Below are 25,506 nucleotides of genomic sequence, written 5' to 3' on the forward strand. Positions count from 1 at the left end.
AGGAAATAACCACAGGTTTAAAGAATAATCGACTGACCTTTCATTGGATAGTGGCCACGTGAGGGTAACTTTGGAAAAGCGTAGCAGGTGACTTACAATAACAAGTAACCTGCTTCTTGAGCATAATAAACTTCTAAAAGAAAATTGTAAAGGGTTATTTCTCATTCCATTCCACTGCCTGGTTAGCAAGCGTGTCGTTTGTTAATTCCTATTCAGTCTGATGGTGTTCACTTCTTGATAGAAATCATTTTCTTTATATAAGTAGTAGCTTCAAGTAATTAATTGTACCCCTGACTTGAAACTTTCTAGATGCTAAAATACTCTTTTTAAGCAGTGGACCACTTGGTTTTGTAGAAGAAATGAGAATGTTACTAGGAATTGAAGTGATCTATGTTTTGTGCTATACTCAAATACTTGAAATAATTCTGACTAGAAAAATGACGTTGTTGTAGTAAAAGGTTAACCTGGGCAACAACGGCTTAGTTGGTCAGATAACAATCTGTGGGTAAAATTATGAAAAAGCTGATAGTAATTGCAACCGATAAAGAATTTAAAAAACAGGTATGTAAGCGCCAACAATAAGGGACCTGTGTGGTTTTCTTGATGTTTGCAACACATCGAACCTTAACATGCTTATAAACAGGTACTGTTGATACTTAGCTGTTTTTCAGAGAAAAGGAGGACTTTCATGGAAATCACTGAATTTAAAACAAACAAAAATGAAAACATAGCATAGTGTGTTAACAGCTTTGTTCCCAGCACATTGCTGTGACAAGCCCTAATTTGGGGATATTTGGATTTATAAACAGAGGACTTGAGAGCAAGTGTAAGGAATTTGTCTTGTGTGAGGAACTGTTAAGATTAAAATAAGTGGGGGAAAAATGAAAAATAGCCATTATTTGAGGGCTGGGGAATTAAAAAAATAAATGAATTTCTGCAGACACTGTAATTCTGCCAGGCCAGTACTGTGGGTGATGGTGAGTGTCTGCTTTCACTGGGAGTCAGTTTTGGGAACTTGATCTTTATAAATATTATGATGCTTAAGGGTTATAATAAGTACTAGTATCTGGAAATCATAGCCAACTCAAACTAAAATGGAACCACAGATCCTTAAGTAATGTAATTAGCTAATGGAGGATAACACAAAGGAAATCATAGATTTGGTGTCTTTTGATATCTTTGAAATAGGAATTTTTGTTCTAGGCCAAACAAAGCTTTTGCACAGATAGGCGCAATGTACTGGGATACATTTTTGGAAGGCAGACTTGATTGTATGAATCTCTGAAATATATGCAGGTGTTTTCAGCTTGGCAAAAGGAGTTCAGTTCAACTTTTTTTTTTTAAGGTTTTTCAAGAAAGATTTTGTTCGTTATTGATCCTGCAATTCCTGTTTCAAAATAAGCTTTAGAAACAAATCCTTAAAATCTAAACCTTTAAAAGTAGGACAAAAACATTCTTACAGACAAATTTTAATAGTATTTAGATAAAAGAGAGTTCTATTTTATTTCCAAATTTAATGTCTGGGAAGAATTTATAATGGTGACCTGCAAGTAGCTTACAAATAAATTTATTCTGAGCTTCTACAGACAACAGGGGATTTCTTATTCAGAAATCAGTTCTATAGTGGGAACACATTGACCATATATTACAATCGTCACAAGGCTGGGTGCAGCTGGGTGCGTGTGTAAAAATCAGCTATAGATGTGTCTTGAGGAAGGAGGATCTTTGATAGGACGTGATGGGAATGGGTGGAGGAGAATGACAGTTTGCTGGCTGGCACCAAAAACATCTGCCTCCAAAATCAGTAATGCTCTATTGTCCTAGTGAGTGACAGCCACAGTCCTGCAACTTTTCTGGAAATGGGACTATATAGTGTCAGTCCCAGGATGAGCATCAGGATGAGGGTTAGCGCTGCCCTTCTCATCACCTCCCATTACTTGTCCCTGTGTACTTTTAACCTCTGGGATGTTTATGCATACTGATTACTGCATAAAAATAACCACAAGATAGAAAGTAAAATAAAGACAAGGCAAATGTATAATGATATATAGGGATAAAAATGAACCAAGTTAACAAACATACTATTTTTTTTTCCCTCCAGCTGTTATGGAAGCAGGCACATAGCTATCCACTCTTTCATCTCCTTATGGAGATTGACTCTTACATGTTCTCATGTGTGAATCAGACTGCTGTACATGAAGAATTAGAGGATGAAACACGAAGACTTTGTGATGTTAGACCCTTTCTTCCTGTCCTTAAACTAGTGACAAGGAATTGTGATCCAGGAGAAAAGTTGGATTCCAAAATAGGTGTCCTCATAGGCAAAGGTAATTACATTTACTTTTCATTTTTCAAAAAGTTTGTTTTGTAAGAGGGTCTTATTTGCTAACAATGGAAAAAAATAAAATATTTTCTTTCTCTTTTTGTCCCTGACAAAATTTCCCTTTCTCAAACAAGTATTGATAAAGTTTAAAATAATTTAAACACTAAAGATGAAATGTTTGAAAGTCGGTGAAAGCTACTCTGTATTGCAGTTCAGCACTGTATGATATTACTACACAAAAGAAGCAAATTTATCTTATATGATGGGAGAAAAAATTATAATATTATTATTAAGTGATGGAAAGCATAACCCGTGAAAAGTGTTATCATCTAACAACAAAGTGGATACACAGAGGGAACTAGAAATTACTTTGGGTTTGGTATACATGTTTTCTGAGTTGGTTAACAATGTAATATTCTTGGTTTTGCTCTTAATTATAGTGCTGATTTTCAGCAAACAATGAAAAGCTATTTTTAAAGGTTTTACAGTAACTTGTTCTTGATGTTATTTCAGAATTTTCAGCTTTTAAATTAGTCTGGTTATACAGTAAAGATTGACAGGGTCATGTGAGGTCGTACCTCTTGTTTTAAGACAATGAACCATTGTTAGCTCTTTTATAAAGACTGCAGGTTTTGTTTAGATTTCAGCAGTACGCTGTCTGCCTATTTGTTAAAACCAACAATGGAAACAGTTAGATAGTTTAACCATTCAAACATATTCTGACAGATTACATGAGATTCATATTCTTTGGTTGGATATTTTGCTTACTGTAGCTGCACAGGATCCTTCTTTCAGCAAACCCTATTCTGTACCTCAGTAGTGAAAAAATGTCTTCCCGTCTAAGCTTATAAACTTAGTGTTTCATTCTAAAAGGTGTTTAGTGCTTTTTGCAATTTGGACAATGTCCTTCAAAGTTTGGGAGAAATGAAAGAAACGCTCTTGCAGGTCCTAAACTTCCTGAAGTACTGAAGAACCACAGCTGTGGGGGCTCTCCACTGCGTATTCTTCCTTTATATATTTTGGAAAACTTTATTGGACTTGGATTGGTTGAACTTTCAGTGCTGTCACTTTTACTTGAGTAGGGGGTTTATTTTAATCACTTGGAAAAATCAAGAATAAATTTATCTATTTGCAGTCCCGCTCTCATTTTTTTGCCTTTTAAACAAAATCTAAAAGGCACTGTCATCTTTCAGGGGGTAGAGGGGAAAGATGATAGCTTAAAAACACTTCCTCCCATATGCATTTGTTATGATGCATTTACTGCGCTTTGTTTGCATCGTCTCTTGTCAGGAGAGACGTTAAACTTCCCAATCTATTTCAAAATCAGGGTGAGGTTGGATTTCCCATTTAATGTTAAGCGAGGCATTGGTTCTTGCTGTTTAAACAATCATGCCAGGCTGCATGGGAATTATGAAAATAACATTGCAAGTCCACTGATGTACAGGAGGATGTACAACCCAACTCACTTTTGAGCACTCATTTTAGATGGAATATCTGAAGAAAACCACTTATACAACCTTACTTTAAGATAATAAAAGTTTGGGGAGGGGTGGTGAATAGATAATCTGTACAGGTAGGTACAAATCACTTTGACTGTACTCTTCTAGGTCTCCATGAGTTCGATGCCTTACAAGATCCTGAAGTGAATGACTTCCGAGCTAAAATGCGGAGAATCAGTGAGGAAAAAATTCAGTCACTAGTGGGTCTTTCCTGGATGGACTGGTTAATGCACACTTACCCACCAGAACAGGAACCTGTTATCCCAGAGAACTTCCAAGATAAGCTGTATAGTGGAAATCTTGTAGTGGCCATTCATTTTGATAACTGCCAGGTAGGAATGGTTATTTATCATATTTAATGTGCTGTTCTTAATTCTGATCTGAGATAGAATGTGATTGATCATGCAAGAGAAATAGAATATCAATGTTACGGTTTTTGATTCAGAAAGCAAATTCTTTTACCGGGTTGATTGACTTTTGAAAGAAAGGGAGGAAGCCAATGGCCAGTCATGAACTGAACTTCTGAAGTCAAATGGTAGTTCTACTTTTTTGCTTTTAAAGTGAAAATATACAGCTCTTACATTTTGTATTATTTCATGTTCATTTAAAACGTAGAACATACTTCCAAGTTGTCGCATTTTTTTTTGGCCAACTATTATTGTGTGACTTCACTGGGGATCAGTTGTTGGTCCAGGAGATGCTGATGAATTGGGAGACACTGTATTTAAAACGTTTCTTTATGTGCGTGGTTCATTTTTTAACATCTTTAGGGTTAATCTGCTAATTAGTTGAGAAGTAAGTGCAAAAAAGATGAATTATTATTCCCTAAATGAATAAATATTAACTGAAACCAAGAGTTACCTTTTTGTTTCTTGTAGTCCAGCTAACAGACCCCCTAGCTTATTTTTGAAAGAAAAAAAAAATTAGTTTCTTCATAAAACTACTGTACTTCATTGTTTTGATGATAAAGTTGCTCCGATTCTACCTGAGTCTACCAATTCTCATCCACATTTTTACACTGTTCTTTTTAGTAACAGCGAGGTGTCAGCATGGGGAACCTTAAAATCTTAGAAGTGTGCAATAATATATCAGACTATTTTTATTGTCCATTTAGACCCAGTTAGTAGGTACTGATGTTCTAATGATTAAGCTGATTTTATTTACAAAGCTTTATTATTTCTGATACTGTCTTTATTAATGCTAAAAAAAAATATATCCAAAATAATAAATCATACCTGACTCCGGAAACACTAAGCACAGAGATGAATACTACACTTGGTAACCAGTAAGTAACCAGCTGATGTTGGGTGCGTAGGTGTTTTTACAAAAACAAACAAAAACCACAAACAACATAATAAAACCCCTACGTCTTAGTGGAGGACTTGCAGTTTTGCAGGAAGAACGAGAATATATATTTGTCAGCTTTTAATGAAAATATTGTGTATATATGCACATGATAATGGTACAAAAGGAGTGCAAAAGTTCATGCTGGTACAAAATGCATTTGCCTGCCACTGTAATAGCTTAGGCTGCTGACATTTCAAATGTTTCAGATGCTTCTGCTGCCAGTTCTGACCTTCAAAGCTATTAACAGTTCAAATCAGAGCTGTTTTTTAGAGCAGTAAACTCTGTTCCAAACTACTTCCACTGACTACTAAAAATCATCTCAGGAGAATTAAATAGGAAAGTATTGATACTGTTGTGTCCTTTCAGTAGGAACGCTGCAAGAAATAGAGAACAATATAAAACCAATCTAATCAGCTCTGGAGCAAGAGAAAGCAGCTGATCCCCATTTCTGTGATACACATGTAAAGACCTACAAGTTGGAAGTAAAGCAGCTGTCACAGGGCACCAACTTCCTGGGAAGAAAAGGTTTCATTCCCTGTCTACTCACTGTCAATTATGACAGGAGAAGAAAGCCTTCACTGTTTGGCAGAATTTGGAACAGGGGAAGCTGTTGTGAGCCATGCAGAAACTGAGAAAATAAAAAATGAATTTTGTCTGACTTTACACAGTTAGATTTTTCCATTAGGGCTGCTTGGCTTCTTACTGCTAACCTTCTATATAAATAAAACACGAGTAATAAGAATGAGAGTCAGATGACACTTTGTTTGTAAATAACTGCTCTTAGCATGTTTACACGTTCATGAATGTGTGCACAAAAAGAATAAAAAGCAAGCACCAGAACTTGACGAAATCAACATTTGCAAATACAGGTGTGCAGAACATAATACGGTAGATGAATGGAGAAGAAAGATTTCACAGAGGACCTTCATTTACATTTCTTTAAATGCATGTAAACCTTTCTTTTCCCCTAGTTTAAAAAGCAGTAACTTCTTACCTTTACCTTTTTAAAATCAGAAATCAAAACTAAAGATACTACAGATATACATAAATAGCCTTTAAAAGCTTGATTAGAATTTTGCATTGGAAATGCAGAGTCTTTCCACATTGTATTCAGAATGCTATGGGTATTTGCTGCTATGCCTGTTTTCTGTACTGCCCCCAGATTAGACAGTGTTTCTGTACGTAAATCACATTAACAGTTTACTCTGCTTTATTACTTGAAACATTATTTTTCTTCTGAGTACAGTGATATATAGAGGATAACTAGGTAGCGGCCAAAAAGGAGAAAAAATGACACATCTAATACTGATAAATACCATTAAATGCATACATAACTTTTTTTTCTCTCATTCACGTTCTAAAATGTAAGGTTCTAGATCAACATCCTGATTTAGAAGCCTTTAAATCACTGTTGAGTCAGTTATCTTTTTCAATAATTGAGACCAATCCTGTGAATGTGAACTTGTTTCCTAAGAATTTTAAACATATACATGAGCCACATGCACATTTGACCTTGAATTATTCCGTGATGCATCTAGTACGATAGTAGCTTAGTAGAAATTGTAAGTTGAGTAGAAAACTAAAATTTAATTTTATGAATTTGAAACAACTCTTTGCAGCTTAATTTAAAGCATGCAAAATCACAAATTGAAAGCCAGAGTGGGCTAAATATGGTAAGTTTAATATAAAGATCAATTTCTTTCCAGTAGAGGTTCCCCAAATGTGCTACTGATCTGCTATTGATTCTGTTTCAGTAAAATCTAAAAATAGCACAAAAATCTGAAATAGTTTGTTCAGGTTTGTTTTATTTGAGTTTGGATAAAGTCCTGCATTCTTAAAAATACCTACGATATTAAAATAGTTTGGGAATTGGCCATTTTGGGAGCTTTTATTGCTCCAATTGCGCTGAAGATGTCAAGGTTAAAAATGGCCTATTTTAACACTTTAACAGTGTAGAAAAGTTAAAGTAGACCATTTTAAACTGAGCAGTAACACTGAATGCTCAGGTTGGAACAGAGACACATATGAGAATATTTAACTGTAAGATAGCTTAAAGTTGCACAAATCTGTATCAGCTATATATTTCTTGGAAGCTTGTTTTTAAAGAGTTATCCAAATATATCAGAAACTGTTTTAAAAATTACCTGAATTACTTTATTTCTAATATATTCAGATATTTTTGAAAACTTAAGATTTTATTCATTATGTATGCTACAGTTTAAGTCTTGCATGTCTGATGGTGATGAGTTTGATATCAGCATCCCTGTTTGTGTTTTGTTAGGATGTATTTAGTTTTCAGGTGTCTCCTAACATGAATCCCATCAAGTTGAACGAGCTGGCAATCCGAAAACGTTTGACTATCCATGGAAAAGAAGATGAGGAAATTGATCCTGCTGATTATGTGCTGCAAGTTAGTGGGAGGCTAGAGTATGTTTTCGGTGATCACCCATTAATTCAGTTTCAGGTACATAAAGCTCTTTCTAACTTAATGTAATGATTAGTTTCTGGAGCCTTGGCCAAAATTTCACCATACATCCTATGCCATCAGATGGTGAGCAAAGCTGTGCTTCCTCCTCATGTCTGCTGCACTTTCCAATTGTAAAATACTTATGCACCATTTCCTTAGTATCTTTGCAATATAATACAGCTTCTTTGATTTAAAAGTTGTTGTAGGAATATTCTGTTAATAACTATTTTCCATGGTCTTTTAGTATATACGCAACTGTGTGATGAACAGGACTCTTCCTCAGCTGACTCTAGTTGAATGTTGTACCATAAAGAAAATGTGTGAACAGGAGATGATTGCCATAGAAGCTGCCATAAACCGAAAATCATCCAACCTTCCTCTTCCTCTGCCACCAAAAAAAACAAGAGCAACAACTGTAAGTTGATGTGGAGAGTATGCAATATCCAAAAGGAAAAGAGAATTGTGGAATATAAATCACAATGCCTGGGATTTCTGCTGCTGCTTTTGTTTCCCAGTATAGGTCTCCTTGGTCTACTCAGAGCCCCCAGTTGCTTGTCAGAAATAGCAGGCCTTGTGGCTTTTGGGATAATTTTTACGTACTCTTGCCTCCTTCTTGCCCTCTTCCTGGCTTCCACAAAAAGACCCACTGTCCCCTTTTCATTGCTGTTGATTCTACTTTTAACCACAAGCCAGAAGAGCAGGTAATAATCTGGTACCAGCAACTGGAGAATTTATTGCAGAGATCAGTATTCTGCAGCTTCAACACAATGCGTAGGCTCCACTAGCTTGGACAGTGGTGGTCTCAGTTCTCTTATATTAGCCCATGTATCTTGCATGCTGTTGCCACTTCAATGATGGCAACTTTTGTCATCATATAAATCTAACTTTTCTTTTAATGTGGTGCTTTCCTTATTGTTAAACAGTACCATGGCTTTATGGCACAGTTATAAGTTCTGTACTGCTGTTCTAAAGAAAGTGGCTTTGCTCTTTTTAAACATTTAACATATATTGAGAGTGAATAATACATTTGAAGGGTTATAATATTATTGCAAATAATATGCAATGAATGTTCTTTTTTCCTCCAGTATCTTCAGCTTAGTGTTTTTTCTACTTTTCTTTCCTTTTAGAGCATCTGGTATGCTTGTGTAGTTATGATAACAAATTCATTTTTTAGGAATTCAAATTCATGTTAAAAAAAATCTGTATTTTTTAGTTTGTATTTATGGCTTTGCTGAAAATGTTTAGTTCATCAAATAGGTCCAAATACGTTACATTGATCATGAGAAAACTTGCATCTTTGTTTCCCTTCTCAGAGTGTATGGGATGTTTGCAGCCCTTTCAAGATTACTCTGTTAAAGGGTAATAAACTAAATACAGAAGAAAATGCCAAAGTAAGTAATTACTTCTAGTTTCAGAAGACATTCTGTTCATAATTTTAATGCTTTTCTATGTTTAGTGAATTCAGAATGAAACCGCTTTAAGTTCAGTGAAAGTGTATTTTCACTTGGTTGTATTGGTGCTATGGCTTAAGATCTTGCTTTATTGCTAAAAGTATTGCTTTATTGTTTGAAGTTGGATATGCACATTAGAACATTATTAATAATTACAGACAGTATGAAATGTGTGTTCATGTGATACTTGATTATTTTTTTTTAAGTTGATATCTGTAAGTACTGATATTGGTATGAAATAAGCTTATTCAGACTAAGCTGCCATAAACATCTGACAAGCAAAAGTAGATTAAATACTAAACATTTTTCATGGGAACTTAAGGTAATTTTGTGCTCCAGAATAAATTCTCTGTGAGTCTAAGCACTGATAGCATGCTTCTGCACGGTCTGTCTTTTATTGTCTAAACATGCTGAGTACACACACACACGTACAAAAGAAAGCTGTAGTAGCACTTCCTGTAAAATGTACATGACTGGGCTACTGACTGTTTCACAGACCACAAGTTGTTAACACGTGGCAGTTTTTTGCACAATTACTTTAAGACCTCAAAAAACACTTGCCTTGGAAATAGAACAGCATTAATTTCCTTTATTTTGTTTGACAAACAATTATTTAAGTAAGTTCAAAAGAAATTCAATTAGCCGTTGATGTTTGCTGTTCAGATGCTTTGTTCAAGATACCCAGCGCATTTTTCTTCAAAACTACTGTCCCAACCTCCATGTGTATTAGGAATATTTCATTTTACTACATGGCTAAATGGACCTTAGTTACAGTTTTGCTCTATTAGACAGCGTGGCTGTGGAAATGGATGTCTGCAAAACCAGAAGTTTTCTTTTACTATATCTAAACCATTATTTAGCTATGTATTAGTATTATCTTCTTAGCCTTACACTCTGTAGACTATTAAAGCCTTAAAATAAAAGGGAAGGAGGAGGAGTAGGTGGATTCCAGAAGCGTTGTAGCTATCATATATATTTATATATTTTAAATATAGATATGTATATACCACACACACTTATAAAATACGAGCTTTGATTAATTTCAATACACATTTAGAGGAAAAAGAAAATATGTTGAGGAGAAACAATGAAAATTAATAGTTCTTTAGTATTGATTCTTGTGGACGCAATCTAAAGGGGTATTTAGTATTTTGAATGCATTGTAGTTTTCAAAACCTAAGTGCCGTAGTTACCAAATTTCATGCATTAATCTTGCAAGCTTGTGCATATTTCTTTGCATTGTCTACCTACGCTGTTGTGGAATTGTTTCACTATTGAGAACATATTTGTATCCTAGTTCTGATTCCTTAGAATGTGATGTTTAATTCACTGCTATTATTCCCCTAGTTTCACTGTACTTTGGACCCAGCCAATATTCACTTTTGCTGAAACCACTAATTCATAAGTGCAGTGTTTGTAGTGGGGAAACAAAATGTTTGTTAGATGGGGTAGCACTCTACCAGCGTGAGCTGTGTTGAGTATTTTCACCTAGAGCACCAGTGACTTCGTTCAGCTAACACCCAATTTTCCAAATACATGATGTTTGAAATTGCTTTTCTTTTTGTCTTGCTATTTGGCTGCACCATTCTAACATACTATTTCATTAGTAAAAAAGGAGTGTCAGGGTGACAAGAAAAAAAAATCCAATCCCTTATATTTAACAGGAATGGAAATCATAAAATTTGCCTGCCCTTGGCCAGTTCTAAACAGCAGTGTGCTTCAGAAATATCCAGGCTGCTATGTTACTATCAAATTTTATTTGATCAGTTGAATTTTTCTCATTAAAACATCTTTTTATAATTACGAAGTGAAAAAAACTTCCCCAGTCAGGGAAGTCTGGTGGCCTACAAAGTGATAATATCAGATGTCAAGAAGTCAAAGAACAATATCAAAAACTATGCAAATGTGAGTTTAAAACCCCGGTTTTAAATAAATCAGGTAGATTCTAGAACATGTACTGTTAACTGGTTTTAAAGCACAAGCAGATAATACACTAAATGTAATCATAGTGCCATAAGATAGCTTTCAATCAGCAAAGGAATTTGGTTGTAAATTCAGTTGAACATATAATAAATCTCCAAATTTGTTAGTAAAGGACCATCTGGTGACTTGTTTCAAAAAGGCTGTGAACAAATTTTAATAGGTTCCCTGGCATCAGCCACAGACAGTATTTCCTTTTTGAAGAATATAATGGTGCAATCTGTAATTAGATTTAGAAAAGAACTATAAATGTAAACAGGAATTTTGGCTGCATGAATATATACATACATAGTTATGTGTATGTATGCATGCACACATATAGTCTGTATACATCTTAGATTGTCTGAAGTAAGATTTCTTTAAAGTGTGTTCTCTGTTTCATGGATGCTCATGTAGCTATTCGTAACTCACGGTGGGGAAGCATGCCAAAAATAGGTAAAAGTGGGTTTTATGAGTATCACTGGGACTCATGTGAATGTCTTCTAAATTGAATATTTCCTTTCAGTGATTGGGAATAAAATTGGGATTATATGTATATATGCAAGTCAACTGAATCAGTTTAATAATGAATGTTCCTATAGCTCCTGTGTCAAGAAGGAGTGTAACTTACTACAGTGTTCTCCAAGACCTCATACTTCTGCCTATGCTATAACAGTAACCTCCTGATCTGTGATAGTAATGTAAATTACTTTTTATCCAAAAATTATACCAAATTATGAACATCTCCCACTTTCTCTAACAGTGCTCAGAAATAATGATAGCTTAAAGTGAATGTTAGGAAGGCTGTTTAAGGAACATAAGGAACCTGAAAAATCAATTTACCTTTTACTCCTCTAGCTGTAACGTTGATAACTTCTTTTTGAAGGTGACCAAAGGACTATAGACTATTCCTCCTTCACTGCCTGTCTTTCTCCATTGATGTTTTTGAAGGTCACCTAAAAGAAGTTGACATATTTCTTTGTCATTTTGGCAACAAAAAATGAAGACCTCCTCGTCATTCTTACTGAAACTATCCAAGAGTATGGAAACTTGGAAACGTGCATTTTTGTGTGTACATATGTTATTAAACAGAAATGCAGGAATTAGCCACATCTTAACATTGACCTATAATGTGTTTAATTTCAGTGCCAATAACTCCATCTTTTTCTCTTCTCTCCCTTCGCCTTTCCTGTTCCTTGTTTTTATAGTTCAAGCTAGCCGGTCTTGTTGGTTTCTGGGTGCTAAAGACAAAACAGAATTCCTGGGAATTATGTACGTTATTATTACCATTACAGGTGATTTCTGATGTCAGTCATCAGTATCCCTCCATACATGTCTATAAACAGTTTAAATCAAAAATGATTTTTTTCTTAAGTTGGAAAATCCCCAAACTTTTCTTAGAAGCACAAATTGGTTCTAGCTGGAGGTTAGAATTTACATTTGCACAAATAGTCCTACCTTTTTCATTCTGTTGTTGTTGTTGCTTGTTTCCTATGCTTTCTTTCAATGTTAGGTATGTTAAGTTAAAAGCATTTATATATTAATTTATTGCATTTATTACTACAAATGAGAGATTATTACTAGTTGTATGTGGCAATATAATTCAGTATTACAAATTAGCAGTCAATGTTACTTGAACAAATATATTTTGATTTGGCTATCAAAATGCAATTTTTCCATCTATATAAACAGTCAGATGGGAAGAGACTATTCTTTTGTGTAATTCATAGTTACTTCTGCTATTGAATGATGTTTGATTTGCCACTAAATTATTCTACTCCGATTAAGTGTGACTCACCTTTGTTTTTAAAAAATAGGTATAAAATATCTCTTCTGTTACTCAGCTGCTCGTTTTAGCTTCTCTAAAATATGGACTTTGTTTTTTCAAGTTATCTGTGTTGTTACCATGTTTTAAAATGTCCTCAGACCAAGAATAATTAAATATATTTTCAGGTAGACTCCAGTATTTCTGTGTTTCTAAAATATTTTGGTGAGAATACACGGGGAGGGGAAAAGGAAAGGTCCTGATGAGGATGCATAGCTAATTAAATAATGAAACAAAAAAGGGTTACTGTTTTAGTACGTGAACTGTTTATAATGTTTGTTTTCTAGATGAAATCAATATAAAAGCAATTTAATAGTGCTTTAGGCATGGAATATTTTCTGGAGGAAATAAGTCATATGAAAAGCCAGGTGTTATTTCTTATGCCTGTTGTTGAGTAAGTTGAAAAGTATCTCAGAACACAGATTCGCGGGGGGTTGTTTTCAGCAGAGGTAATTTCTATGGAAATAATTTTCTATAAAAATATGGAAAATTCCTATAGAAAAAATGCCATGACAGTTCTCATTTTCCATAGTATGTCTTACTCCTCGTCACGTGTACAAAGCAGCATCTGTTAAATAGTGTGCTGGCTGTTTCCGTTGTCATTAATAGATGCAATCTTCTAATTTTAGTTTGTACGAGTAACGTCTTCTTCCATAACATGCTGGCCAGAAACATGAATAGCAAAGTAAAAAGAATTTGTTCTCAATAATTGTTTGTTTAATTTTAAAATCTCAAAATTATTGATTGTTTTCAAGTTAGAAATATTGAATAAATGTATATGTGTATGTTCTGTGTAGTATTCTGTGCAGAATTCTGTAGGCTTTGTGGCAAGTTGTAACATTTTTTTCTCTTATTTCTTTATTGCAGGTTCATGTTAGGGCTGGTATATTCCATGGTACAGAGCTCCTATGTAAAACAATTGTAAGCACAGAAATATCTGGGAGAAGTGACCACGTTTGGAATGAAGTACTAGAGTTTGAAATAAATGTCTGTGATCTACCAAGAATGGCAAGGCTCTGTTTTGCAGTTTATGCTGTGATGGATAAGATGAAAACTAAAAAGTCAACTAAGGCAATGAATCCCTCCAAATACCAAACCATTAGGAAAGCAGGAAAAGTGGTAAGTATGTCTTTTTTTTTTTCCTGGGTGTACCTCTGAATTATATTTCACTGAATATTGAAAAATCTTTCATTGTCTTCACTTCGTTGTTCAAGAATACAAGGTGAAAAAAATCTATGTATTTAAGAATCATATGTATGAAAAGTCTCACGTTGGTATAAAAAAACACTTTTTCTTCTCAGACACTGAAAAAGGCATCAACATTTTGGTTATAAGCAAGCTGGCAAATGGCTGCTTAACAAATTATATTTTTAAAAGTTAGTTTTGTTCTAACTCATAGAACTTGAGAGAAGTTCTGATGGGAAAAAAATGAGCATCTTGGCTCACATTCAGGGAAAAGTATTTTTTTTTTACATTGGCAGAGTGGCATCCTTAAAATTAATTATTACTGTCTCAAAGGGACTGGAGCACATACTGAAAACTATGCTTGTGTTTAATTGCTTTTCGGAAAGACAGCAATACAAAAAAAAAAAAAAAAAAAAAAAAAAGGGCACCAAAACTCTGGCATGTTAACTTCCATGTAATTTTTTTTTTCTTTTAACAGCATTATCCTGTAGCCTGGGTAAATACCATGGTATTTGATTATAAAGGACAACTGAAGAATGGAGAATTTGTACTGCACAGTTGGTCATCATTTCCTGGTAAAGTTTAAATTTTAAGACTTCTGTTTGAGATACCTGAGACTAAAGAAGACCAGTATCAAATAATAGAATATTTACTACATGCATGTCCAGTTCTCTTGTCATCATCTCTTTGCTACTCACATTTTTTTTATGTGGATAAATATATAAAGTCTTAATGTCTTTCATGAAAGTACTGTTTATCAGGAAAGAGGAAAGATGAGAGCCTGCTTGAAAATAGTATTCTCGGTGTTTTGTTATGGAAAGAAAATCTCATGAAAATGGAGATCCATGTTTATATCTATCTGTTTTTTTTTAAAAATGCATTTTAGGTTTCATTTAGTTCCCTGTGCTATGTATCTTAAACTAAACAGGGTAGCTATATTGTATATGACAATATTGGAGTCAGCAAAAAATGTGAATTAGAATTTGGTTTTTAAGGCTTGCTACTAAATGATTTGGATTGATTAGGACAACAGTCTGAAATCTACAAGTTACTCTTAATTTCATCCTGAGAAATACTGTATCAACCTGGCTCTAATGCTGGAAAAAAAAGTGGCTTAAAACTTTTTACTCTTTCATACTATTTGATATAGAGGTAGTCTATATACAGGTTTACAGAGACTGATCTTATTGGGACTGCATTTAGGGATTTGGCTCAGATAGCAATATCTTAGCTTCCCTTGATGTTACGATTCTTTTGGAAAGAGAAAATCATTTTTTTCACTGGTGATAATCCAACATCTGTGAATGTAGGATGTACAGATAGTGTATACCAGAAATGCAGTGCATTGTAGAAGTGCTATGCAGCAAAACATGTCTCTGTCTACTGCCTAGAGTAGGCAATGACTCAATAATATTTATTTATTTATTTTAATAGATGCCTGGCATGTAGTATTAATTATTCTGTCTAACATTTTAGATGAACTTGAAGAAATGTTAAATCCAATGGGAACTGTCCAGACTAACCCTTACATTGAAAATGCAACAGCTTTGCACATTAGATTTCAAGAATATTCAAAACAGCCTATCAATTACCCTCCCTTTGATAAGGTAAGGTGTGACAGACTGACTAGTCATGAATGCTTGTATGTGTATAGCTATTTCTTCCTTACTTTCAGCTCTGCTTTTTCCACTGAATTCCCCGCTTCCTGCAGCTGTTTGAACTTGCACTACATAATACCGCCCTCTGTTGGTGCAATACATGTTCCAGTAATAAAACAGGATTGAACATACTGTAAGAGCTAAAACAGTGCTGACTAATTGCCTTCTTCGTTTTGGTTAGGCAATTTACTCTTCACACAGGCCTTTTTATTTCTCAGTTTTGTAACTGCTTTGTTTGTAACACTTTACGGTTCATTTTGCTCATGACACTAGCTTTTTTCTTTTAGAAAATAAATGCTTTATGCTGTTTTCTTCTAAATACAAAAGTGGAATATGAAAGTGTTTCTTAACACTTGTTTGTTCTAGTCGCTTTGTACCTGAGGTACCAAGGATGTTAAAGCATTCAGGTGAATACAGACAAGTTTTTACTAAGTTATTTCATTTATTTACCTTAAGGTAATGTCTGATGGCCCTAACTATCCATTGTAACTTTCATTTGGCTGCCTCTTCAACCTTATCTGAAAAATCTTGTATATCAGAGTAAAATCCCAGAGCGTTTTTATAAAGTGATTGCAGAGCTGGTGACGAAACATTCACTGAAAGTATTCACATTTGAGGAACTGCTACAAAATGTGCTCTATTCTGCTCCTTTCCTTTTTTTTTTTTCCCCCCAGTAGCTTTTGCTTCTTTTAATTCCCTAGAGTTAAGAAACTGTTAAGCAATAAACTCTAGTATCACTGGGAAAATCAGAGCACTAAACTACCCCATTCATTCAATTTCCGTGGATATACTGAGATTTCTCCCTTGGAAAAGAGGGCAAGATACCCAGTCTCAGAAAGATTCTCTTGGTGAAAGGTGCAGTTAGATCAGGAGCAACGTTGTAGCTGCTTGAATTATGTCATCTGAGAATCTGCTTTTCAGAATTGTCTAGAGGAGACTTGCTTGGTGTATGGCTGCTTTTAATTTTCCCCGTGTTTTTGGTTGTTTCTGCCAAGATAATAGAGAATCAGATGCCAAATCTTTATTTTAAGAAACATAATGTCTAAAAATAGATGAATCTTTGGATCATAGCATCAATCCATCTGCAGTGAACAGCTGTTTTGGGGCTGAGTGAGCAGAAGTGCTGTGACAATTCATAAGAAAGCTGCTGTCTAATGCAGGAGTCGAGTATTGGGCTGACGCACCAGTGAGGGGCTTTCAATTCAATTGAACCAAGATGAACTTGCAGAAACTTTCAAAGTTTATTTGCAAATAGTGTAAAACTCTAAGAAGCAGAAGGGGGCAAGCATCAAACGGGATTAGGACATTGAACTTCCCTTCACTTGTGTTTTTGCACAGTATGTGAGTGGGCTTTGCAGCCAAGTAGCAGATATAATACGACATTAATAAACATTTCTTACAGAGGAACTAAACACCTGCAACAACAACAACAAGTAGGTGTGCCTTGTTAAGGATTTTACCTGCTGGATATTTGGTCTCTGATTACTGAGTCTTTCGTGGTTTCCCATATTGCCTGATCAAAGCTGATACAAGTCTTCTCCCTCTTTATCCAATTTTAGATGGAGAAATACTTTCTCCATGCTATACCACTGTATATACAATATAATAGTGTTCTAATTATTTAAAAGATAGCAAAATTTCCTTATCTGCTTCATTTTTATAATATTTATAACTCTTTATAATACTTCATTTTTATAATACTTATTCTTTCAGTCAGATTTGTATTTAAATCTAATGTATTTAAAAACATCTTTTTGCAGATACTTGAAAAGGCAGCTGAGATTGCAAGAAGCAGTGACAATGCTGCAATGGCGGTAAGCATCTGCCAAAGGCAATATTTTTAAATTTAAATAAGTTGTATGTATAACAGGTGCATAAATATACATTTTTTGTCAGGTGGAAAACCTGTGCAGAATGTTGTTTTAACGATAGCTGTTTGTTTCTGCTATCAGTCCTGATTTTACTACCATCTTTTCTCAACTTTTCTTCATTTTTTTCATTTTCCATCAATGTAAAGACCTTTGGCCAACCTCTTACAATTACTCTGAAACTTCCTTTAGCTTTGTGAAGATAAAGTTGGCTTTGGTATTAAAAGCTTGCCGTGTTGTTATTCAGAATATTATCTTGAAACTAATTTACTCCCTTCAACTGCTACATCCTTACTCAGACACAGCAGTTTTTCATCTCCCATTAATTTACGGAATTCTGTTGTTGCTGATATTATTGCTTTAATTTCTGCCCTAGCAGATTGCATAAGAGTATAAAAGGACAGAGGTAGTAACTGAGCCAGTGTGAAGACTCATTCATGCAAATGTTATGTTAATGTTTCAGAGAGATAAAACAGAGCTAAATGTCTGGAAAAGACAAGTCTGGATTAGAAGACAAAAAATATCACTTTGTACACTTAGCAACCGCACTTCCCTTTGGTTATTGTTGGAAAAGTGTCTTTTGGCTTAAAAATTTAAAAGCATTATTTATATATCAATAAAATTTGCTCATTTGAAATACGAAAGGAAAAAGCATATTTATGCATCCTAAACAAGAGTTTTCCCCGTTGGAGTTGGAAAATAGAAATATTGCCACCTAGTGTCATTAACTTTGAAGTTATTATTCAGAAACTTCTGTACACTGCATTTTGAATAACTGTACTAGTTGCAGTTCTTAGAACTAGCTTCAGAAATCCGAAAGAAAGACGTAATCAGTGTTCCCCTGTATTTCATGACTTTTATTTGATATTCTGCCTGATACGGCATTTGTGCTAAAAATAAGAATCTTACTGAATATATCAAAGCATTATACTTTTCTCATTTTCTAGGGTCGAGGTGGTAAGAAGTTTTATATTGTGCTAAAAGAAATAATGGAAAGAGATCCTTTATCTCAGCTCTGTGAAAATGAAATGGATCTTATTTGGACTTTGCGATATGACTGTCGTGAAAATTTTCCACAATCATTGCCAAAACTGCTGCTGTCTTTAAAATGGAACAAACTTGAAGATGTTGCTCAGGTAAGGGAAAAGGCAAAGATGGGGTGGAAAAATGCTGCAGTCAAATCATGAGTAAATAGGTTTTGTTTTGTTTTTTCCTCGAGTGAAGAAACTGTTGAAATGGTACAATGAACTTTGGTTTATACAACTAAGACGAACTTCTCTGGTCTTCCTGTTCTTTTATTGCAGCTCAAATGTGGTAAATTTTCTTAGAAATGGAGTATTATGTTTGATTTTTAAACCATCTTTAACCTATTAGTTCAGTGGTCCATGAATTTCTGTACAATGGATCAAAGCAGCTTTCTTGTGTTATTTATCACATAGATTTCATCCAAGCTCTCATTGTATTGCAATATTTTAGTAGAATAGTTGCACTGAATGTGTTCTAAATATGTTTGTCCTTATGTTGCCGTCACCTCTTCACTCAGCAGAGTAGTGGGATGGCAGAACTGTCTGGCAGGATTCACAGACAGTATTTATTCTCAAAATGGAAATTAGACATTATTAATCAGACACTTTCACTGAAGTGGCATCATGGTTAACAAGAACTAGAGAAAGGCTAGTTAATTTTTAAATATTTGAAATAACTGGAAGAAAAATACTGACCTTTCTTTAATTGTGTTGTCTCTTATAGAAAACTTGTCTTGTTAGGGAAGAAGTTGTGGTTGTTTCATTTGGGGGGGGGGGGGGGGTTGACACTGATATGCCAAGGTCAGTCAGACTCGAGCTTTCTCTAAACCTTTAGATCATTGCTGAGAATTCAATGTTTCTCATTTTCTCACAGCTTGTCAGGAGTTTCAAACCACGTGGGAGGAGAATTATGCAGTAATTCATGTGTGTAGCATTTTAACGTGTTTGATATTGTAAAGAACTTTTAAAAAACCTGAAACATATCTGAACTATAAAAGTTCTTTAAAAATCAGACGCATTTGGAAGCTCTTCAGAGCTACCTCTCTATTGTCTAACCAGATGAGGGCGTTTCATAATCCAAGTTTTTCTCCAAATGCAACGAGCATTTGTGATGTCCCTTGACCTGCCCTTTTGAGCCAGTTGCAATGCACCTGGGATATGGAGCTAGCTGGACTGTGCTTCTCTTAATAAAAGTTCTAAGGAAGAATGTAAACAGAGCAGTGCATATTTCATGAATTTTCTTGCTTGTTTCATAGGCCAGTTAGATCCCACTTCCTCTAGGTCACATCAGTTAACATTTTCTCATTTTATTAACCTCTGAAATTATTTCAACAATTGAGTACTGCTGCAGTCAAAGTCAGGAGGTTTGTATCTTGAAATGTAAGTCACAGTGAATGTACGTACTGTCAACCACGGCTTTCAAAATTCATTGCCTGATTTTGAAGCAAGTAAAGCCACTTACACTTGTCTTTTCAGACTGTAACTCAGATTCTTCATTCATTTTGATCATTCATTATTAAGAAAACGTTTCTGTATTTCTATGGGTTCTGCACCTGATTTAAAGTAGGTTGTCTAGAAATTCTGATACATTTGTTTTGAAGTTTCTTATTGTGTGTCTGGCAGGCGTAGCTGCTGTTTGCATTTTCAACATCTGCTTTTATGGTATTAAGTGTCTGCTCAATGTTAGTATTTATTTGAGAATTTCAGTACAAGTGTTCATGATACGGAAGTGTTGATGGCTGTAGTGCTTCTTGATATAAAGACTGGTGTTGTTTGACCCTCATGGGCTAAGGATTGAATAGAAATTTTTATCATGAGTTATGGCTTCTTAGCATATAAAAGAAAAAGTGTACACTTTATATTGTATTTACACATTCAGACTTATTTTGGCTAATAGTGTACTGTTTTAGTTGTATTGATATATACATATTATTAAAACATATCCTTGGTGGGTAGCTTCATTAAAATGCAATAAGTTTATTTTATGAGACCTCTAGATGTTTTTTCTTCTTAGTAGTTCAAAATAATAGACTAGTTTTTCTGCAACTTTTTCTAGCACATCATTGTCTTCAGGATTGAGGGTTTTAATTATTATCTAATTATTAATATCTAATCTGGATCATCCTTTCTGCATTTAAGCCCATTACTATGTACATGTAAGAAAATGCTTCATTGGTTGAGATGGATAAATACTTTTGGTAAAGATCTCTCTTTAACAAAAATGGTCTTAAAACCTTTATTAAGGGAAAACTTGTATTTTTACCAGAATATTTACATATTTATGAGAGTGTTAATAAAACATTCTCTAAATTTTACTGAAACTCTGTTTCTAAAACACACATCTGGCATTACCTAACTATTGTTTACTGTGCATCTTGTCTATGTATGAAGAAACAGATTTTTCAAGTAAATGTGAATGAGGCCTACTGCCAAAAAATCATTGGGATAATTTCAGAGGTTGTTAAACTCAACCAGAAGTGGGACCATTTTCCCACTTTTTTTTTTTCCAGCCAGACGAGTCTGTTTCTCTCCTTCTGTTAGTACGAATACTTTCATGGGCAGTTATACCCATCTGTTTTCTTAAATAGTTACTTTACCTGTAACCTGATAGTCTTCTTTTTAAAACAGCTTCAGGCTCTCCTTCAGATATGGCCCAAGCTGCTGCCTAGAGAAGCATTAGAATTGTTGGATTTCAATTATCCAGACCAGTATGTGAGAGAATATGCAGTGGGATGTTTAAAGCAAATGAGGTGAGTATATCGTATTAGTTCAGCATACAAGGCTTTCTTGAGGGGAAGAAACTTCATTTTGTATGTCTACAGGAAAAAAGAACCCCAAGAGGAAAGATTTAAATGGACTGTCTGCTGTGAATAATGACCACATTAAGCAGTCTTTCTGGATACACAAATTGGAAGCCACATAAAACCCCTTTACTCTGATATCTTGTATTCAAAGATTATTATTTTCCATGCTGCTAAGAAAAAAATGGTGTACCTTTGTCCCAGAGAGAGTTGTATTCACTCCTTCCTTGGACAAAGGGAGAACCAGATATTGTGAGAACTTCTTAATGATGAAAAGTCAAAATGTTATAATAATCAAATATTTGCAAGAAGTGCCATCCAGCTACTCTGTCATTTTAAGTATTTGCTGTATCATTTAATAGAAACGTAAGCTGTAGCATACAATTAAAAAACTAAAAAATTACTAATTTGTTTGATCTTGATAGTAGCCTGTGCTATCTGTAGTTCTTCCTTTATCACGTATAATTTTGCTCTTCAGTGTAACGTAGGGCAAGCTTTGTTTAACATTATCGTTACTGCATTTCCTGTCCTTGAATTCTAAAGTCTGTGGTAAATAGTTTAATGATTTTTTTTTAATGGTCAAGGCTATATATTTGAAAAAAAATATTTTGACTTCTTTCAAATAAACAAGAAATTTAACTGCTGGGCTATCCAAATAATACTGAATTGATACATCTGAAATTATTTCTAGTACTCTTAGTTCTGGTTCTGAAGCAAAATTATGTTCAGTTGGGTATCAGAAGTCAGTTTCCACCTTATTTAAAAAGGCAGCTGGTAAAAAAAAAAAAAAAAAAACTCTAACCTAAAGGTGATACTGTTAGCTGAAATAAAAAGGTAGACAAAAATAAATACAATGCAGTGTGATTGAATATTTTGACCAAGTTACTGAAGGGTTTCAGAGTAAGATAAAGCGAACAGAAGCAGAAGGTTCCTGTTTCATCCTAGGCAGACAATCTGAATTCTTCAGGCCATTTATAAAAGGAAAGATACTTGAATGTAAAAAGTCAGGGAAAGTTCAGAATTTTTCTGGAGTAACATAACTGTCAAGTGTTAAGAGGTTTGTTTTGGCTTTTTTTTTTTTGGGGGGGGGTAGGTACAAGCTTTTATAGAAAATTATTGGAATTATTTTTGTTTTGTCTGTATTACTTATAGTAGTTAACTAACATAGAAGCTTTTAAAAATTTTGTTTATGAACTTTCTGAAGTATGAGTACTTTGGGCATTGCTTGGTGTCTGAAAGATTTGTCTCAGTGATTTTCCTCATATTCTAAACAACATCATATTTTTGGTAACACACCACTGATATTTTACCTAATGGATCAGTTTGTGAATGTATCTTAATAAATAAACACCTTTCAGCTAACAGGCACTAACATCTTAAGACAGGTTAATGAATTACATTCAGTAGAATGAATACTGCTTTCCTGATTTTGGAACAGGTATGCAAGTGTTCTTAGTTTTGCCTGAAGTGCCCTTCTTGCCCATGCCTGTTGGAGTTAGCTGACTGCTAGGTTTCAGTGATTCCAAAGATACAGCTCCTCAATCAGAGTTTGAGGGGTCAAAGTGGAGCCAATGTCCAGTCTGGAAACATTTGAAATAATTTATCTCCTGGATGCTTAACCTAACGCTCAGGCTGAGATGTTGATCTTGTAAAGGCCCATGATTAAATACGACATTTTTACTTAAAGGTTTGATGGCTTTAAGATTCTGTTAACTTAATGATAAATTGATCAATCTAGCAATTGCACTAAGTTGTGTATTATTTTTCTTCTCCTTGTGACTGAAAGATTGGGATAAACTCTTCCTGTTGAGCCTAGATATGCATAGTTGGGTTTGGCATATGCATCTGAATTTCTGGAATGTCATTAATCTAGTTTTTTATCAACTGATTTTATATACCTCATTCTAGCGATGAAGAGCTCTCTCAGTATCTTCTTCAACTTGTGCAAGTCCTGAAATATGAACCTTTTCTTGATTGTGCTCTCTCCAGATTTCTATTAGAGAGAGCACTTGCTAATAGGAGAATAGGACAGATGTTGTTTTGGCATTTAAGGTAAGAATTTTTCCCTTACATCTTTCTGAAACTGTTGGTCCAGATTAGACTTCTCATAGGCAGATCAAGAATTTTCTTTACCTTTGGCATTTATAGATCAAAGCCAGACTCTTATTTAAAATATATTACTATGCTTTGTAATCCACTATTTGAAGAAAATACTTGAAACTGCAGTCAGCTCTAGCTAACTGGTAAGTTAGGTTCGTGTATGAATTTAGTGTTTGTTTTGACTGTGCTTGCAGTAAAAGTACGGTATTTATACCTCACAGGGAAAAATACTATTTTTCAAAGACTAACAGAAAATAAAAGTAGTTCTGTGTGTTGTTGCTACATTTGATGATCAGTTCTATGATTTGCAGGTATCTTGCAGAATGGATTTATAGGTTGATTCTGTCTTCAAAATACAACTAAATTATTCTAACATTTCTAAATAACAAGAGCAAGTACTACATGAAAATGTTTTGGGGAATAATTGGTTCTGCAAATATGGTTCAGTGTTTCTTTCCAAGTGTACCCCTCAGGGAAACCTTGGCTTTCCCTTACCAAGATTTGAGAACACACAGTTTAACATCAGCCCTGACTCTCAATATCGTCTTCTATCAATACTACTTTCTTTAATAAAAGAGGTTCCTGAAAACAAATACCCAGTAACTACCTCTTATCATTATTGCTTCCAGAACAGTCCTAGACCTAAAAACAAGTGGCATGTGTTGAAACTCACCATTCCTTATAAGTGTTTTGTTACTTCCTATGAAGTTTGGCTTTTTATTTTATTTGATGACCGCGAAGTATTTTTTTTTCCACTTTATTTGCGTTAAATGCTAGTCTGTAAAATTATGTGGTCTGTCTTGATAGACGAGATGCTTTTCTTCTGTGATGTTCCCTTATAGGTCAGAGGTTCACATACCTGCTGTTTCAATACAGTTTGGTTTGATACTTGAAGCTTACTGCCGAGGAAGTGTTGCTCACATGAAAGTGCTTGCTAAACAGGTATAAGCTTCCCTCCTTCTTTAAATCTTGACTTACTCTAGCTTGTAACTCAAATGCTTGTTCCATTGTTCCTATGGGTCATATTGGTTACCTTGACAAAGTCCATCTGTTTAGGAGAGAGGAAGGGATGTGGGGGGAGAGAAGGAAGCATGAGTGAGAGGGAGAAATGAGTGGGCTGAATAGATGGATGTAATGATGGAGCAGTCTTCCCTGGTACAGAAGGCAGCTAGTGCTGTGGGGCCTCAGAGGCAGCAACCTGTTCATGTAGTGTTCTGAGAAGTGCAGGAACTTTCAGCACTACGCATACGATCTAGATAGAAAAGTAGACTGCCCAGATTATTAGGTGAGGAGGGGTTTCTATGCACTTGAAACTTGTGACACCCCCATCCCATCCCATCCCATCAGAGCAGCTTGTTTAATAGAAACTATTACATTTCTATCTAAACTTTGTATGGATCAATCCAGGATTGCTTCTTGCAGCTTTTGCTAAAAAGTAATGCAAAAATCATGTATTTGTAGAATGATGCAGTACTCCCTGGAAACAGGTGTTGAAGCAAACCAAATACTCATTTTAGTGTTAATACAGATTTTCCATTAAAAAAAAAAAAAAGAGGAGAGAGATTTACTTTTAAACACACTAATAAGTTTATTGGCAGATCAATAATAGAGACTTGCAAATCATGTTCTGAAGGCTGTAATGCAATTTTAGCAAGAAAATTTAGATTGCTAACAAAATCTTTAAAAATTATAGCTCTGGAATTAATGTATTTGCTACATCAAGGAAAATAAGGACAGAAAAGGCAACTCAATACATGTTAGTCTGATGTTTGTTATTTCTAACAGTTTTGATACTGTCAGTGTTGAAAATGTACTTCAAGAAACAAACAGAGCAGGCATGTACTGTTGTGCTCTTTATTTCTGCAGTTCACAGACCATTGAAAAGACCATCTCTTACATGAGTGCTTGTTAGTATTGTCAAAATCATAAAAAGATTAGGTGATGAAATGCTTAAGCAATAGACCTAAGGTCAGTAAAGTTTTTGTGCACTTCACAGGA

At 34.6% G+C, this 25,506-nt stretch overlaps 1 protein-coding gene across 12 annotated transcripts in view; it reads left to right on the plus strand.

The window, feature by feature from the left end:
- The window catches only part of PIK3CB (phosphatidylinositol-4,5-bisphosphate 3-kinase catalytic subunit beta), a 98,585-nt gene that overhangs the window by 56,263 nt on the left and 16,816 nt on the right, over window positions 1–25,506 (plus strand). For all 12 annotated transcript variants that reach the window (XM_035544673.2, XM_050712530.1, XM_050712523.1 and 9 more), the window contains 13 exons: window positions 2,102–2,327; window positions 3,931–4,154; window positions 7,451–7,633; window positions 7,881–8,051; window positions 8,950–9,027; window positions 13,739–13,990; window positions 14,535–14,631; window positions 15,533–15,663; window positions 17,475–17,528; window positions 18,530–18,718; window positions 21,236–21,357; window positions 23,317–23,460; window positions 24,351–24,450. In XM_035544673.2, coding sequence (XP_035400566.1) covers window positions 2,102–2,327; window positions 3,931–4,154; window positions 7,451–7,633; window positions 7,881–8,051; window positions 8,950–9,027; window positions 13,739–13,990; window positions 14,535–14,631; window positions 15,533–15,663; window positions 17,475–17,528; window positions 18,530–18,718; window positions 21,236–21,357; window positions 23,317–23,460; window positions 24,351–24,450 — 1,971 coding nt within the window. The remainder of the gene's footprint in view (window positions 1–2,101; window positions 2,328–3,930; window positions 4,155–7,450; window positions 7,634–7,880; window positions 8,052–8,949; window positions 9,028–13,738; window positions 13,991–14,534; window positions 14,632–15,532; window positions 15,664–17,474; window positions 17,529–18,529; window positions 18,719–21,235; window positions 21,358–23,316; window positions 23,461–24,350; window positions 24,451–25,506) is intronic.

This window comes from Cygnus atratus, chromosome 9 (assembly GCF_013377495.2).
Source record: "Cygnus atratus isolate AKBS03 ecotype Queensland, Australia chromosome 9, CAtr_DNAZoo_HiC_assembly, whole genome shotgun sequence".
Lineage (NCBI taxonomy): Eukaryota > Metazoa > Chordata > Aves > Anseriformes > Anatidae > Cygnus > Cygnus atratus.